We start from the raw sequence: 14,146 nt of genomic DNA, 5'->3' as shown, positions 1-14,146 counted from the left end.
ATTTTAAACTGTGATATGGACAAGCTTTGCTCAAACACCGCTGTCAAAAATGACAACAAACCGAGTGTAGTGTGTCTATTTGGACAACAGATGGCGACAAAACACTCGTGTTTTCTAGTTTTCAGCTAATTTGACACGTTCAGCAGTTGGTGAGTTGAAATTAATTATAATAGTTCTTTATAATGAATAGCAATAGGAAGGAGGACTCGTTTGTTGTTTAGTATGTGGGTTTTTAAGACTTGAGTTGTTAGACGTCTGGTGAAAACCTCACAGCATTCAACAGACGTGTGTCTCTGCCTCGCCTTTACGCCACCAAGGAGGACTGATGACTATTTTTTTTTTCTTTATCGTTTTAGGTTTCACAATCAAAGCTGTGTTTACATCATTTCTGGCTAAGTGGCTTTGAAAATGTCGACCAGGAAAGATGTCACATGTGACCTGGGCTGATTGCACACCAAATGTAAAGACTCAACTACACAACAGCTGTAAATACTAACTACTGTAGCCATGAATACCTTAAAAATATAAACAGGAGACAAGCAGATTCATGGACTTTATGTATTTCTAAATTAAATTTTATTAGGTTTTTTTTTTTGATGATGATGGTAGGATGCAGCATAAAAGCTACACCATTTTATACCATTTATATATTTTCTTTCATCAGTTTTATTGTTTTGTATTTTCAATGTTTGGTTTGCATTTACATGAACTACTTTAAAATACCTACTTACAAAATATTGATAATATTTTAAATAAATCAATATTTAAAATTGGTTTAAAAAAGTCATTGCTTTATATTTCCCTTAAAATTCAAGTAATAATTGCATATATGTATATGTATGTGTGTGTGTGTGTGTGTAAAAAAGAAATACAATTGACCACAGGGATATGTCTCTCTATATTTTTTTCTTCACTTTTATGTTATAGTACTATTTTGATCCACAGTCCACTGACATTTGTAAAATAAAAACTTGTGAAATTGTCAAGTTTTTCTCCCCCAAAAAGATTTACCAATATTAAGAAAAAAAACCCAAACAATTTCAACAGCATTTCTTAACATAAAGTGCATTTGCAATTACAAGTTTAGTTTTTCTGAAATTTTAAACATACGCAACGACATAGTCACAGACATTAAATACAAAAATGTAAACTTTTGGATATGCTACAGGAGAAATAGTACTTCAAAATAAATGTACAAAAGAGAAAAGATGCACTGAGCACGACACATGTATACATACTTTTCTTTTGCTGAATCAGTTAAGTCCAAACATCTTAAAATCACAATAGTTAAGCAATGATCTAACACCAGCAGCATGTCACCAAATAAGCAGCAACAACATCACGTAAACAACAATAATCAAGGCTTTAACGTAGACATGGTTAATGTCAGTTCAGCCTGTATCATCTTCCGCTTCAGGATCTTCAGTGTTGTGAACTGGAGCGTCTTTTCACCGACTCTTCGTGCTTTCTGTCCATTAGACCACACATCCGCCACCTCTTGCTCCTCTCTCCTGTTACGACAGAATACAGCTGTTGGTTTTGTTCATGGGCGGCCTGAAGTTGATATCTTTTGGGAAGGTCTCCCTGCGCCTGCGCAGCGCCGGGCTGAGGTGGCTCGGCAGGTTGGCTTGTCGCAGGAGCTCCTTGAACACCTCCACCACGTTGGCGTTCTCCTTCGCCGAAGCTTCCAGGTAGCTGTTGTTCCAGTCCATCTTCACGGTCGACAGCACGTCCTCGCTCGACACTTGCCGCTCGTCTTCCCGGTCCGCCTTGTTGCCCACCACCACAATCGGTGTGTATTTGTCCTCCTTGATTTCCAGGATCTCATCTCGCAGACTTTTCACGGCCTCCAGCGACTCCGGGTCGTCCACGGCGTACACCAGCGCGAAGGCGTCGCTGTTTTGGATGGAGAGCTTGCGCATGGCCGGGAAGGAATAGCTGCCGCTGGTGTCTAGGATCTCCACGGTGACCTTGACGCCACCGATGTCGTATACTTTGCTGTGTAGCTCCTCCACGGTGCGCCGGTGTTTGGCTTCAAATGTGTCTTGCAGGAAGCGGAGGATCAAGGCAGTCTTGCCCACTCCTGCTGCACCCAGGAACACAAGGCGCACCTGAGTCTTCTCCTTCACCTCAAGAGACATGACTTTTTAAAAGAATTGCCTCGATTAATAGGGGTATAAAAACCAAAAGTCCCAGGAACTGTTCCCTGTAGGATTAGAACGGGTCTGGCAATAGTGATCAGACTCTGCTCTGTCTAGTTTCTCAGCTTCTAAAACTCAGCTCTGCCTCTGATGCACGCTGCCTTTTAATCCCCACTTGGGTGAGAATGTCACCGGCAACCAATCATCAGCCAGCAGCCTATCGAGACGTAATCCCCGCACAGCCAGTGGGGGCAGTGCATGCAAATCAGAGTATGGAACAAAATCAGGAGGGGAAAGGAGGTGATAAGTAAATAATCTGTGAGTGGAGCGTGGAAAATACTGTTTGAGTAGCGTCCTGATTATCATTCCAGGCAGTTACAGAGAGAACATTGGAGGAAAAATAACACGTCCCATCTGCTCCTCATGTGCTTGTCTCCATTATGTAGGAGAAACAGAGACATCTGTCAGAACACGTCTTCAGGTTTCAGCTGTTTGTTCTTTTTCTGAACTCTTTTATTCTGTAAATAATGGCACCTTTGGTTATTCTAATGATTTAATCATTTACGTGGCCTGGGTGGACACCAACATGAGGCTTTCGAAATGAAAGAAACTGGAAAATAACATAATTTAACGCTACATTTAACTTCAGCCAGATGGCCAGCTGCATCACCAGTCACAGCTTCATGGTGGAGTGCAGCATGGAACGGATTTTTATTTTTAAACGGATTGTAATTTAGTGTCCTCTTTTTAAGAACTGGTGCTGTGGCAGGCAGAAGTCAGACTGTGCACAGGTTCTACAATCACAGCCATGAACAGTCTGTAACTCCTTCAGAGTTGTTATGGGTGTCTTGATGGCTTCTGTCATCAGTCTCCTTAACGGCAGGGCCAGTCACCTATGAAGTACCACTTACTGCATACAGATTTACCATTTTATTTATTTGTGATTATTATTTATTGGTTAATAACTGATGTAAATAAAGCCAAAGATATTCACAGGAGTATCAGGAAGACAGAAGACAGGAATGAGAGGATCAGTAATAGCCAGCAAACCAGTCCGTATGTTTGGTATTTATATTGCAAACTGTTTTTCTTTTTTACTTTCACTTTTGATACTCTGTGTGCTTCTTACCCCGTGTGCTGCTATACAATGCTGCTGGAACCTCAGTTTCCCTGAGGGAGTCTTTCCAAGGGATTAATAAAATTCTATCTGATCTAGTTACTTGGAAATGTTCCCATATCCATCCACTGACTTGTAAAAATCCCTCCCCAAAAAAGAAGGGCTGTAAAATTGATGATTAATATTAAAATTAATCCTTTTACAGTTGTGGTTGAACATTTAGATACATTCATCATGGGCATCAATGTCATGGTAATTTGGGGCTTTTAATGATGCCCTTGAAATCATGACTGTAGTCCCTTAAGGTTACTAACAACAATATAATTAATATAATTGAGGCCAGTTCATATTAAAAACAATGGAGCTAGAGCTCATTATAATGTAACCTATAGCATAATAATATGACAAGATACAACCTTTCTCTTGTCATTTCCATTTTTATTGCTCTTTCATTTCAAGACATTCACAGCACAAAGCTGGTGTACTGGCATGATGGACATAATTTGTGCTTTATAAAGAATTATAAAGTGCACTTGGTGGATTAGCCTTCAGCTTCAAGGAATAGCTCACTCCTTTTAGTAAAAACTGGTGTTTGTCAGGGGTGTGTTCTGGCTACTACACTGTTCAATATTACATGGATTGGGTGTTGGGTAGGGTTGTGGAAACCAGTGACGGGTGTTTTTTAGGCAAGGAAAGTTTACTGACCTTGACTTGCTGTGATCTTTGCATAGTCTAGGAATACTCTGATTATAGGACTTGAGAAGCTGAATGCGAAATTGGAGTGTGTGGGTTTGAGATGTGGTTAACAGTTGTCTTCTTGGGTGTGAAGCCAGACTGCTCAGCGGGTCAGGAGCAGCAAGTAGCTGAAAATTAATCCTGTTCAGAATGATCCTTGCAAGTACTTTCCCTGACACAGAGAGCAGTGTAATATAGTTGTTATGGGCTATATAATCACACTTTCCTTTCCTTTGGTACAACAAGTCCTTTCTTCCAATCTGTATGGATGATACCTGTTTCCCGGATTGAAACAAAAATTGTTTGCAATGCCAGGAGAACAACATCTCATCTCAGCTCCAGTGCCATCAATCCACAGAGCTTTCCACGCCTTCAGTTGTTTTGATGCCTTTGAGAACCACGGTGCCAGAAATGTCTAACATCTTAGCAGGAGGATCAGCCTTACACAACTGCTCAAAGTACCCAGCCCAGTGTGACAGTACAGCAGAGGCGTCTGCCAATACTGAGGTGGGACAAAGTGTAGGTCTGGAGGAACAAAGCGTTTTGATCCCTCTGTAAACAGGTCGAGGGTCACTAGACCACAGATTCTTCGAACAAATGCCTCCTTGTCCACTTTCAGGGCCATCACAGCCCACTTTCTCAGTTCCGTGTACATCCTAAGAATTCTATTAAGCCGTGCACTACAATTCCACTAGATGATATTTAGAGTGTCCCCAGAAATGAAACACCTCCTCCTGCTGTATCATCAGATTTTTTTTAAAGTGTCCACAGTTATTGAACATCAACAAAACAAAATGCTGTCATATCATGAAAAATAAAAAGATAGACATGAAATGTATGTGTACGCAATTTCCAAGTTGCCAAATATGTCTTGGACTGCAATCATTGAGAACTACCAACTCTGTCTGGAGTCAGTATGGTGCATCTGGAAAGTATTCACTGCGCTTCACTTTTTCCATATTTTGTTATGTTGCAACCTTATTTCACAATGGAGTAAATTCATTTTTTCCCTTCAAAATTCTACTTACAATACCCCATAATGACAACATGATTTTTTTTTTTAATTTTTGCAAATTTATGAAAAAAAAAAACTAAGAATCTACACGTACATAAGTATTCACACCCTTTGCTCAATACTTTGTTGATGCACCTTTGCCAGAAATTACAGCCTCAAGACTTCTTGGATATGATACCACAAGCATGGTGCACCTGTCTTTGGGCAGTTTTATCATTCCTCTTTGGAGCACCTCTCAAGCTCCATCAGGTTGGATAAAAAATGTGTTTTCTGATGTATCACATTCGACGAATTTGGAAAATCAGCTGGCGGCAGCATCGCGCGTCAATCACCAAGATGTTTTATTCAAAAACTGATTTCTTACTTTAATGTTTACAGTATTTTAATATCACAGAGGTTACACCAAAGTGAACTTATCTTGTCTGAACAGAAGAAGCTGTTTTAATTGGATCTACTTGGTGCACTTCTTTTAAGGCCAGATTCCTGCAGCATTTGTTAGCTTCGTGTTGTATTTGTATGGTATTGGATATATCTGTGTGGCATTGTGTTTGAAATTGTGACATTTAATAAAAAAACAAAAAAACAAAAATAGAATAGAACTTTATTGTCATTGTGGACACAATGAAACTTAATTTTAGTAGCATCTCTTCAGCACCAAATCATGAGCTCATACAAACAGCACCGATGTGTGTGCCGTACTCATTACTGCCACCCTTGAAATAATAGAAAATCTACTCACAACATGACTTCCAGTTCTCCTTCAAACTGGTTCTTCACTTGTGTTTCTAATGGAGTCATCTGCACTTCTCAGACAACGTAATAAAAAAAAAAACCCTACTCATTAATTCTGGCCTACAAATAAAGAAACTGAGCAATAATACAACTTGAATATCCTGTGAGCCTCTTGTGTGTTACTGAAGAAGAGCTTTGGTGCTGTGCGATGGTATGATGATGGTATGGTATTATGATGGTATTATGATGAATGAATGAATTTATTCGGACCACACAGACTCAAAATAGCAAATAAAACTCAGAAATAAAACAATTTAACAACGTAGCCATGTGCCCGAAAGGGTGGAGGCAGAAACAAAAGCTTATAAATGCTCCCCCTTAAAAAAAAAAAAAGATGGATACATATGTACGCTCAACAAAAATATAAACGCAACACTTTCCTCCCATTTTGTATGAGATGAACTCAAAGATCTAAAACTTTTTCCACATACACAATATCACCATTTCCCTCAAATATTGTTCACAAATCAGTCTAAATCTGTGATAGTGAGCACTTCTCCTTTGCTGAGATAATCCATCCCACCTCACAGGTGTGCCATATCAAGATGCTGATTAGACACCATGATTAGTGCACAGGTGTGCCTTAGACTGTCCACAATAAAAGGCCACTCTGAAAGGTGCAGTTTTGTTTTATTGGGGGGGGGATACCAGTCAGTATCTGGTGTGACCATTTGCCTCATGCAGTGCAACACATCTCCTTCGCATAGAGTTGATCAGGTTGTCAATTGTGGCCTGTGGAATGTTGGTCCACTCCTCTTCAATGGCTGTGCGAAGTTGCTGGATATTGGCAGGAACTGGTACACGCTGTCGTATACGCCGGTCCAGAGCATCCCAAACATGCTCAATGGGTGACATGTCTGGTGAGTATGCCGGCCATGCAAGAACTGGGACATTTTCAGCTTCCAAGAATTGTGTACAGATCCTTGCAACATGGGGCCGTGTATTATCCTGCTGCAACATGAGGTGATGTTCTTGGATGTATGGCACAACAATGGGCCTCAGGATCTCGTCACGGTATCTCTGTGCATTCAAAATGCCATCAATAAAATGCACCTGTGTTCTTCGTCCATAACAGACGCCTGCCCATACCATAACCCCACCGCCACCATGGGCCACTCGATCCACAACACTGACATCAGAAAACCGCTCACCCACACAACGCCACACACGCTGTCTGCCATCTGCCCTGAACAGTGTGAACCGGGATTCATCCGTGAAGAGAACACCTCTCCAATGTGCCAAACGCCAGCGAATGTGAGCATTTGCCCACTCAAGTCGGTTACGACGACGAACTGGAGTCAGGTCGAGACCCCGATGAGGACGACGAGCATGCAGATGAGCTTCCCTGAGACGGTTTCTGACAGTTTGTGCAGAAATTCTTTGGTTATGCAAACCGATTGTTTCAGCAGCTGTCCGAGTGGCTGGTCTCAGACGATCTTGGAGGTGAACATGCTGGATGTGGAAGTCCTGGGCTGGTGTGGTTACACGTGGTCTGCGGTTGTGAGGCTGGTTGGATGTACTGCCAAATTCTCTGAAACGCCTTTGGAGACGGCTTATGGTAGAGACATGAACATTCAATACACGAGCAACAGCTCTGGTTGACATTCCTGCTGTCAGCATGCCAATTGCACGCTCCCTCAAATCTTGCGACATCTGTGGCATTGTGCTGTGTGATAAAACTGCACCTTTCAGAGTGGCCTTTTATTGTGGGCAGTCTAAGGCACACCTGTGCACTAATCATGGTGTCTAATCAGCATCTTAATATGGCACACCTATGAGGTGGGATGGATTATCTCAGCAAAGGAGAAGTGCTCACTATCACAGATTTAGACTGGTTTGTGAACAATATTTGAGGGAAATGGTGATATTGTGTATGTGGAAAAAGTTTTAGATCTTTGAGTTCATCTCATACAAAATGGGAGCAAAACCAAAAGTGTTGTGTTTATATTTTTGTTGAGTGTATATAAAAATATACACATTTACCCATGATAACAAATACAAAATATAAATTAATTACTGAACTAAAATTTCAAAACACAAACATGCAAACATTAGTGCACCATGCACAAACCCCAAAACAAAATCGATAAACCTAATTCATCATGCTATAACTAGTAATTAAATAACTTTTATAGAGCCTTTTAAAGTCAACCAAGTTACCAAATGGTTTCATGTTTTCAGGGCACTTATTCCAAATATTAACACCTTTAACAGAAACACAATGACTTTTTACAGTAGTTCAAATCTTTTATTTCATTCATTCATTCATTTTCTTCTGCTTTATCCGGAGTCAGGTCGCGGGGGCAGCAGCTCAAGCAAAGCCGCCCAGACCTCCCGATCCACACACACCTCCCCCAGCTCCTCCGGGGGAACCCCAAGGTGTTCCCAAGCCAGCAGAGAGATGTAGTCCCTCCAGTGTGTCCTGGGTCTTTCCCGGGGCCTCCTCCTGATGGGACGTGCCCGGAACACCTCTCCAGCGAGGCGTCCAGGGGGCATCCGGAAAAGATGCCCGAGCCACCTCAGCTGGCTCCTTTCGATGTGGAGGAGCAGCGGCTCGACTCCGAGCTCCTCCCGAGTGACCGAGCTCCTCACTCTATCTCTAAGGGAGCGCCCAGCCACCCTGCGGAGGAAACTCATCTCGGCCGCTTGTACTCGCGATCTTGTTCTTTCAGTCATGAGCCAAATCTCATGACCATAGGTGAGGGTCGGAACGTAGATTGATTGGTAAATCGAGAACTTTGCCCCCCTGCTCAGCTCTCTCTTCACCACGACGGTCCGATACAGTGACCGCATCACTGTAGACGCTGCACCAATCCGTCTGTCAATCTCACGCTCCATCCATCCCTCTCTTGTGAACAAGACCCTGAGATACTTAAACTCCTCCACTTGAGGCAAGGACACTCCACCGACCTGAAGAGGGCAAAGCACCTTCTTCCAGTTGAGAACCATGGCCTCGGATTTGGAGGTGCTGATCTTCATCCCGGACGCTTCACACTCGGCTGCAAACCGCTCCAGTGCACGCTGAAGGTCCTGATTTGATGAAGCCAACAGAACCACATCGTCCGCAAACAGCAGAGACGAGATTCTGTGGTTCCCAAACCGGACCCCCTCTACACCCTGACTGCGCCTAGAAGTTCTGTCCATAAAAGTAATGAACAGAACCGGTGACAAAGGGCAGTCCTGGCGGAGGCACTGGAAACAGGCTTGACTTACTTCTTTTATTTCTCAAATAATTATAGTAATAATACTGTTATTGTTGTGGTTCAGGCGTGAGTGGAGGACGAACCCAAAAGCAGGGAGCAGAAAATCAGAGGTCAAAACGAGGATTTATTTACAAAGGAGTATTTACGAGGGAGAAATGTGCAAACTGCGTAGCCATGTGGAGACCAGCCCACTCTGCGGTGGAATCAGGGGAACCGCAGCCCAGATGACTTCAATCCCGGCAGTTGGATCTTGGAGCCAGGTGGCCACCTGCAAGCTGTCGACGCTGTCGAGGAAGGAGACACACAGGTGAGTCAGAGCTGCGCTGATTAAGTGTCCAGAAAGCCTCAAAATGCAACAGATAGTCTTAGCTGAATCCTGCGTGCTGGAGAGAGCTGTGGCTGAAAAGGGCAGCAAAAACCCAGGGCTGGAAAAAGGTCTTCTGACTGGTTTGCAGAAAAATACAGATAACTACAGTGCGCCTGGAAGGTCAGAATAAACTGGAATTATGCTGCGTAGGAACGCACTACAGAGAGCATGGAAGCTCAGAATTACGAGAGATACTCTGTAAGAATATACATGAGAAGCCAGTTACCGTGGAAGGTATGCTGAGTATGAGAGCCGGGGTTGATATGCAGACGCTGATGAGATGTGGAACAGGTGTGTCGATCAGCTTGAGGCGCACCACCTGTGCAGAGGAGAGAGAGAAACAGCAGCAGCAGAAGCAGCAGGAACACAGCAGGCAGCCCACAACAGTTATTATTTTTTGAAATCATTATTTATAGTAAAATCACATCGCATACAAATAATTAATTTACCAGAACATTCGCCGTATAGGGTGCCCGACTAGGGCTATACACCGGTGCATTATAATTAGGGAATAACCCTGTTATGTCTGAGAATTTGCGGACGTTCATGCTGGATTTTACAGTTGCAAATTGAGTTTTGTAAAACGGATATTTGCGACCGTAATCCAGCATAAACAATTGCAAATTATCAGAAACAACAGGGTTATTCCCATTCTAATCCAATTTCATCGTTGGCACTGTTTATTTTTCTGTAAGCAATTCGGTCAGCGAATTGTGAAAGGGTGTGGTCGATTCGTCAAAGCTTACCGTAGCAACAGCGTCTTCATGCCAAACTGGAAATTCTGTGAGCAGACCCACAGATTTCTCCATCTCGTCAGCTGCATTGAATTAAATCCACGGTAAATCCATCAATCAATCCAGTTAAATCCATTAAATCCACTTATTTTAGCATTGTCATCGCTGCACTAGTTTCTGTTGCTCTCATCTGACAGCGCCATTAGCGACACCTGCACAGCCACGCGGTTAAGGCGCGGAGTTATACATCAAATGTGAAACAGTCAAATATTTTGCCACAGTCTACTTGATATTTTATGGTCTGAAATCTCATACGATGAACCTATTAGATTTGCGGAACAAATGTAATTAGAATTGTCATTGTTGTCTCAGTAGTACTATTAATAAGATATGGAGGATTTATTTGATTTAATAAGATTTTGGGGAGGTGATGGTCTTGTGGTTAGAGCGTTGGGCTTGAGACCAGAGGATCCTCGGTTCAAATCCCAGCCTGACTGGAAAATCACTAAGGGCTCTTGGGCAAGGTTCTTAATCCCCTAGTTCCTTCTGCTGTGTAGTGAGTACCTTGCATGGCAGCACCCTCACATCGGGGTGAATGTGAGGCATTATTTGACACACATCAGACACACTTTGTGTGTCTGATGCAGATGTAAAAGCGATTCATTTACATTTACCATTTAAGATAACCGAATTTGAGTTGTTACATTAAGTATGTCATTTTTGAATACAGAGAGTGAATGGTTGAGAAATGGTACATCTGTATTTTTGCAGTTTGGCTTCCTCTTGAGGTGCTCTAGAGAACTCTAAAAGCTGGTTTTCCATTCATTGATGCAATAGACAAAAAGTTGTTGGAATCTGCCAGTTGGTGTGTGTGTGTGTGTGTTTTTACAGAGCTGAATGTAGCATGTGTTTTGGAAATATAAAACGTAATAGCTGAGTCCAGAAAAGCCTGGATCTTCTTGGTTCTGGACAGTCACAATATACTTCTCCGTATTCTTCTTCGGTGTGTGTGTGTGTCTGTGTGTATGGGTGAATGTGAGGCATAACTATAAAGCCTTTTGAGCTTCTGATGCAGATGGAAAAGTGTTATATGAATGCAGTCCATTTACCACTTACACGTGAGGCAAATAAGTATTTGATCCTCTGTCGATTTTGCAGGTTTTCCCACCTACATAGAATGGAAAGGTCTGTAATTTTTTTTTGTTACACTTCAACTGTGAGAGACAGAATCGAAAAAAATTCAGAAAGTCACATTTTATGATTTTTTAAATCATTAATTTGCATTTTATTGCATAAATAAGTATTTGATATAATGGGAAACAGACCTTATTTGGTACAGAAACCTTTGTTTGCAATTGCAGAGGTCAGATGTTTGTGATGTTCCACTCAAAAGTGAAATAAAAGGGAGATGAAGCTGAACTGAATGTCAGTGTAATGAGACAAATCTGAGCTCACAATCAAAAATCCATCCGAATTTGATGATCGGTATCAAACGTTTGTCTGTTTTATGTCGTATTCGGTTCAAACACGGCCACACTTAGCGTGGGAGTCGGAGAGCAAAAACACTCGCGCAGACAGCTGAAGTCCATGACTCACTACCAAAAGGGTGGATTAGTATGTCCAGGCTCCTTAGTTTATTTGTTGATACCACAGTGAGTCAGCACTGAGATCACGCTCGCAGTGAGATGATCCAGTTAATTAAAGCTGCAAATATGCAGGTTTGCATTCCAAAAAGATCAAAATCCACACTTTCATTTGCTTCCATTCCTTCAGGTGCATGCGTTGTTGTTACTGTCACATGTTGTGTCTCCATTACAAGAGGCCATAAGCATTTGGACAAACTAAGGATTATTTTCAAATAGAAATAGTTTGTGAAAATTAGTACATTTGCAATCACTTTTCTGTATGGATCTGCCTGCTGTAGGCAGTTCACAAGTACAAGAAAATGAGTGAGGGAAACCACCAAAATGCCATAAAGCTTTATTACCTGTGATGTAACAGACTAAAGTTGTCATGGGTGTGCAACTTTTGTCATAGCTTCATGGAGTGGCACAGAGAGCGAGAGAGCCAGAGAGAGAGAACATGTGATGAATGTGGTGATGTGTGGCTCCAGCAGATACCCTGACCAAGGACCCTCTGGTTTCAAGCCCACTGCTTAACCAAGAGACCATCACCTGGTTGAATGCATTACTTATTGTTTTCTTTGAAACAATGGTACCTGCTAATTTCAGGTCTTTCTGAAGTGGTCCTTGGCTCTTGGACAACTATTCTAATAATTCTTTTCAGTCCTCTGTCAGAAGTTTTACGAGGGACACCTGGTCATGGCCGGTTTATGGTAAAATCATGTTCTTACCACTTTCCGATTAGGGTTCCAACAGTGCCTTCTGTAATACATACCATTAGTATGTTTTGCAACAATAAGGTTGTGAAGATCTTGAGAGCGCTCTTTGCATCTACCCATCATCAGATGTTTCTTGTGTGTCACCTTGCTAATGAGATCTTTTTATAGGCCATTAGTTGGGACCGAACCAGTTGATATTAATTTGCACTGAGAAGGAACAGGACTGCTTTCTAATTACTCTTTTTGCACATCTCTTTCTTCAGGCATTCAACACTTTTTTCCTGTCATTTCACATTATTAAACATAACTTAATTTCTGTACTTATTTGTTTTGATTTCTTTGTATGTATGTATGTATGTATTACTTGGGTTGTTACCAACATCTGATGGAAATTTCATGTCAGTAGCACCTTTAGAAATATATTTAATGGCCAAAATGGTGATGTGTTCAATACTTATTTTAATCGCTGCATATCAACAGTTAAGAAGCCTACTTGGATCAAATTTGGTGGGGATATTACTTGGAAAGATATCTAGAGGTGATTAGATTTTTGAGTACTTGGGTCAAAGATCAAACCTCAAGATCAAGGAAAACACTGTCCAAAATGTTTTATATATATTTCAACAACCAAGCATCTAGCTGGAAGATCTATGAAGATCTGTCTATGAAGTCAGACTGAAATCAATGTTCCTCACAGCAGTGGAAGAAAAATAAATCATAGATATTGTTAATAATTGCAAATACAAAACATCTACTGATTTAAATGAAATTGACATGATAATTGTAAAACAGGTCACTGAAGGAATTTCAGAACCATTAACATATATTTGTAATTTGTCATTTCAAACCGGTAAATTTCCCAATGAAATGAAAATAGCCAAAGTTGTACCGCTGTATAAGACTGGGGATAGACACCACTTCACAAATTATAGGCCTGTTTCTTTGCTTCCACAATTTTCCAAAATATTAGAAAAATTATTCAACAATAGATTAGATAAATTTATAAACAAACATAAATTACTTATTGACAGTCAATATGGATTTAGAGCAAATAGTTCAACATCACTGGCATTAATAGAATCAGTTGAGGAGATCACAAACGCCATAGATCATAATTTACATTCAGTTGGAATATTCATAGACCTTAAAAAAGCTTTTGACACAATCACTCATGATATATTAATCAATAAACTTGAACGGTATGGGATCAGGGGATTAGTGTTGCACTGGGTGAAAAGTTATTTGAGTAACAGAAAACAATTTGTGAAGTTGGGGGAATATACATTATCATGCTTGGCCATTGCTTGTGGTGTCCCACAGGGGTCAGTATTGGGTCTGAAACTCTTTTTACTTTATATGAATATTTTTAATGTGTCCAAGATATTAAAATTAGCATTATTTGCAGATGACACAAGTATTTTTTGTTCTGGGGGGATTTGCAGAAACTACTAAGGAACATCACTACACAAATGGGAAAGCGGAAAATGTTGTTTGACAGAAATAAACAGTGATGCTGGTAATGCGTTACTTAGTAACGCGTTACTCTAATCTGACCACTTTTTTTTAGTAACGAGTAATCTAACGCGTTAATCTTTCCAAATCAGTAATCAGATTAAAGTTACTTCTCCATGTCACTGTGCGTTACTATTATTTTTCATTGTGGGTCGATAGCAGCATTAAACTTGGTCTGTGGGCAGGAGG

General features: G+C 41.1%; 1 protein-coding gene across 1 annotated transcript; it reads right to left on the bottom strand.

The window, feature by feature from the left end:
* Positions 1 to 1,217: 1,217 nt before the first annotated feature.
* On the bottom strand, positions 1,218 to 2,306 carry LOC117526491 (GTP-binding protein Rhes-like). Its single transcript, XM_034188558.1, has one exon. It carries the CDS (start codon positions 2,139 to 2,141, stop codon positions 1,515 to 1,517), a length of 627 nt encoding a protein of 208 aa, XP_034044449.1. The 5' UTR covers positions 2,142 to 2,306; the 3' UTR covers positions 1,218 to 1,514.
* Positions 2,307 to 14,146: the final 11,840 nt, after the last annotated feature.

This window comes from Thalassophryne amazonica, chromosome 15 (genome assembly GCF_902500255.1).
Source record: "Thalassophryne amazonica chromosome 15, fThaAma1.1, whole genome shotgun sequence".
NCBI classification, from domain to species: Eukaryota; Metazoa; Chordata; class Actinopteri; order Batrachoidiformes; family Batrachoididae; genus Thalassophryne; species Thalassophryne amazonica.
The sequence above is the reverse complement of the archived record's forward strand: the minus strand, read 5'-3'. Positions and strand labels throughout refer to the sequence as shown.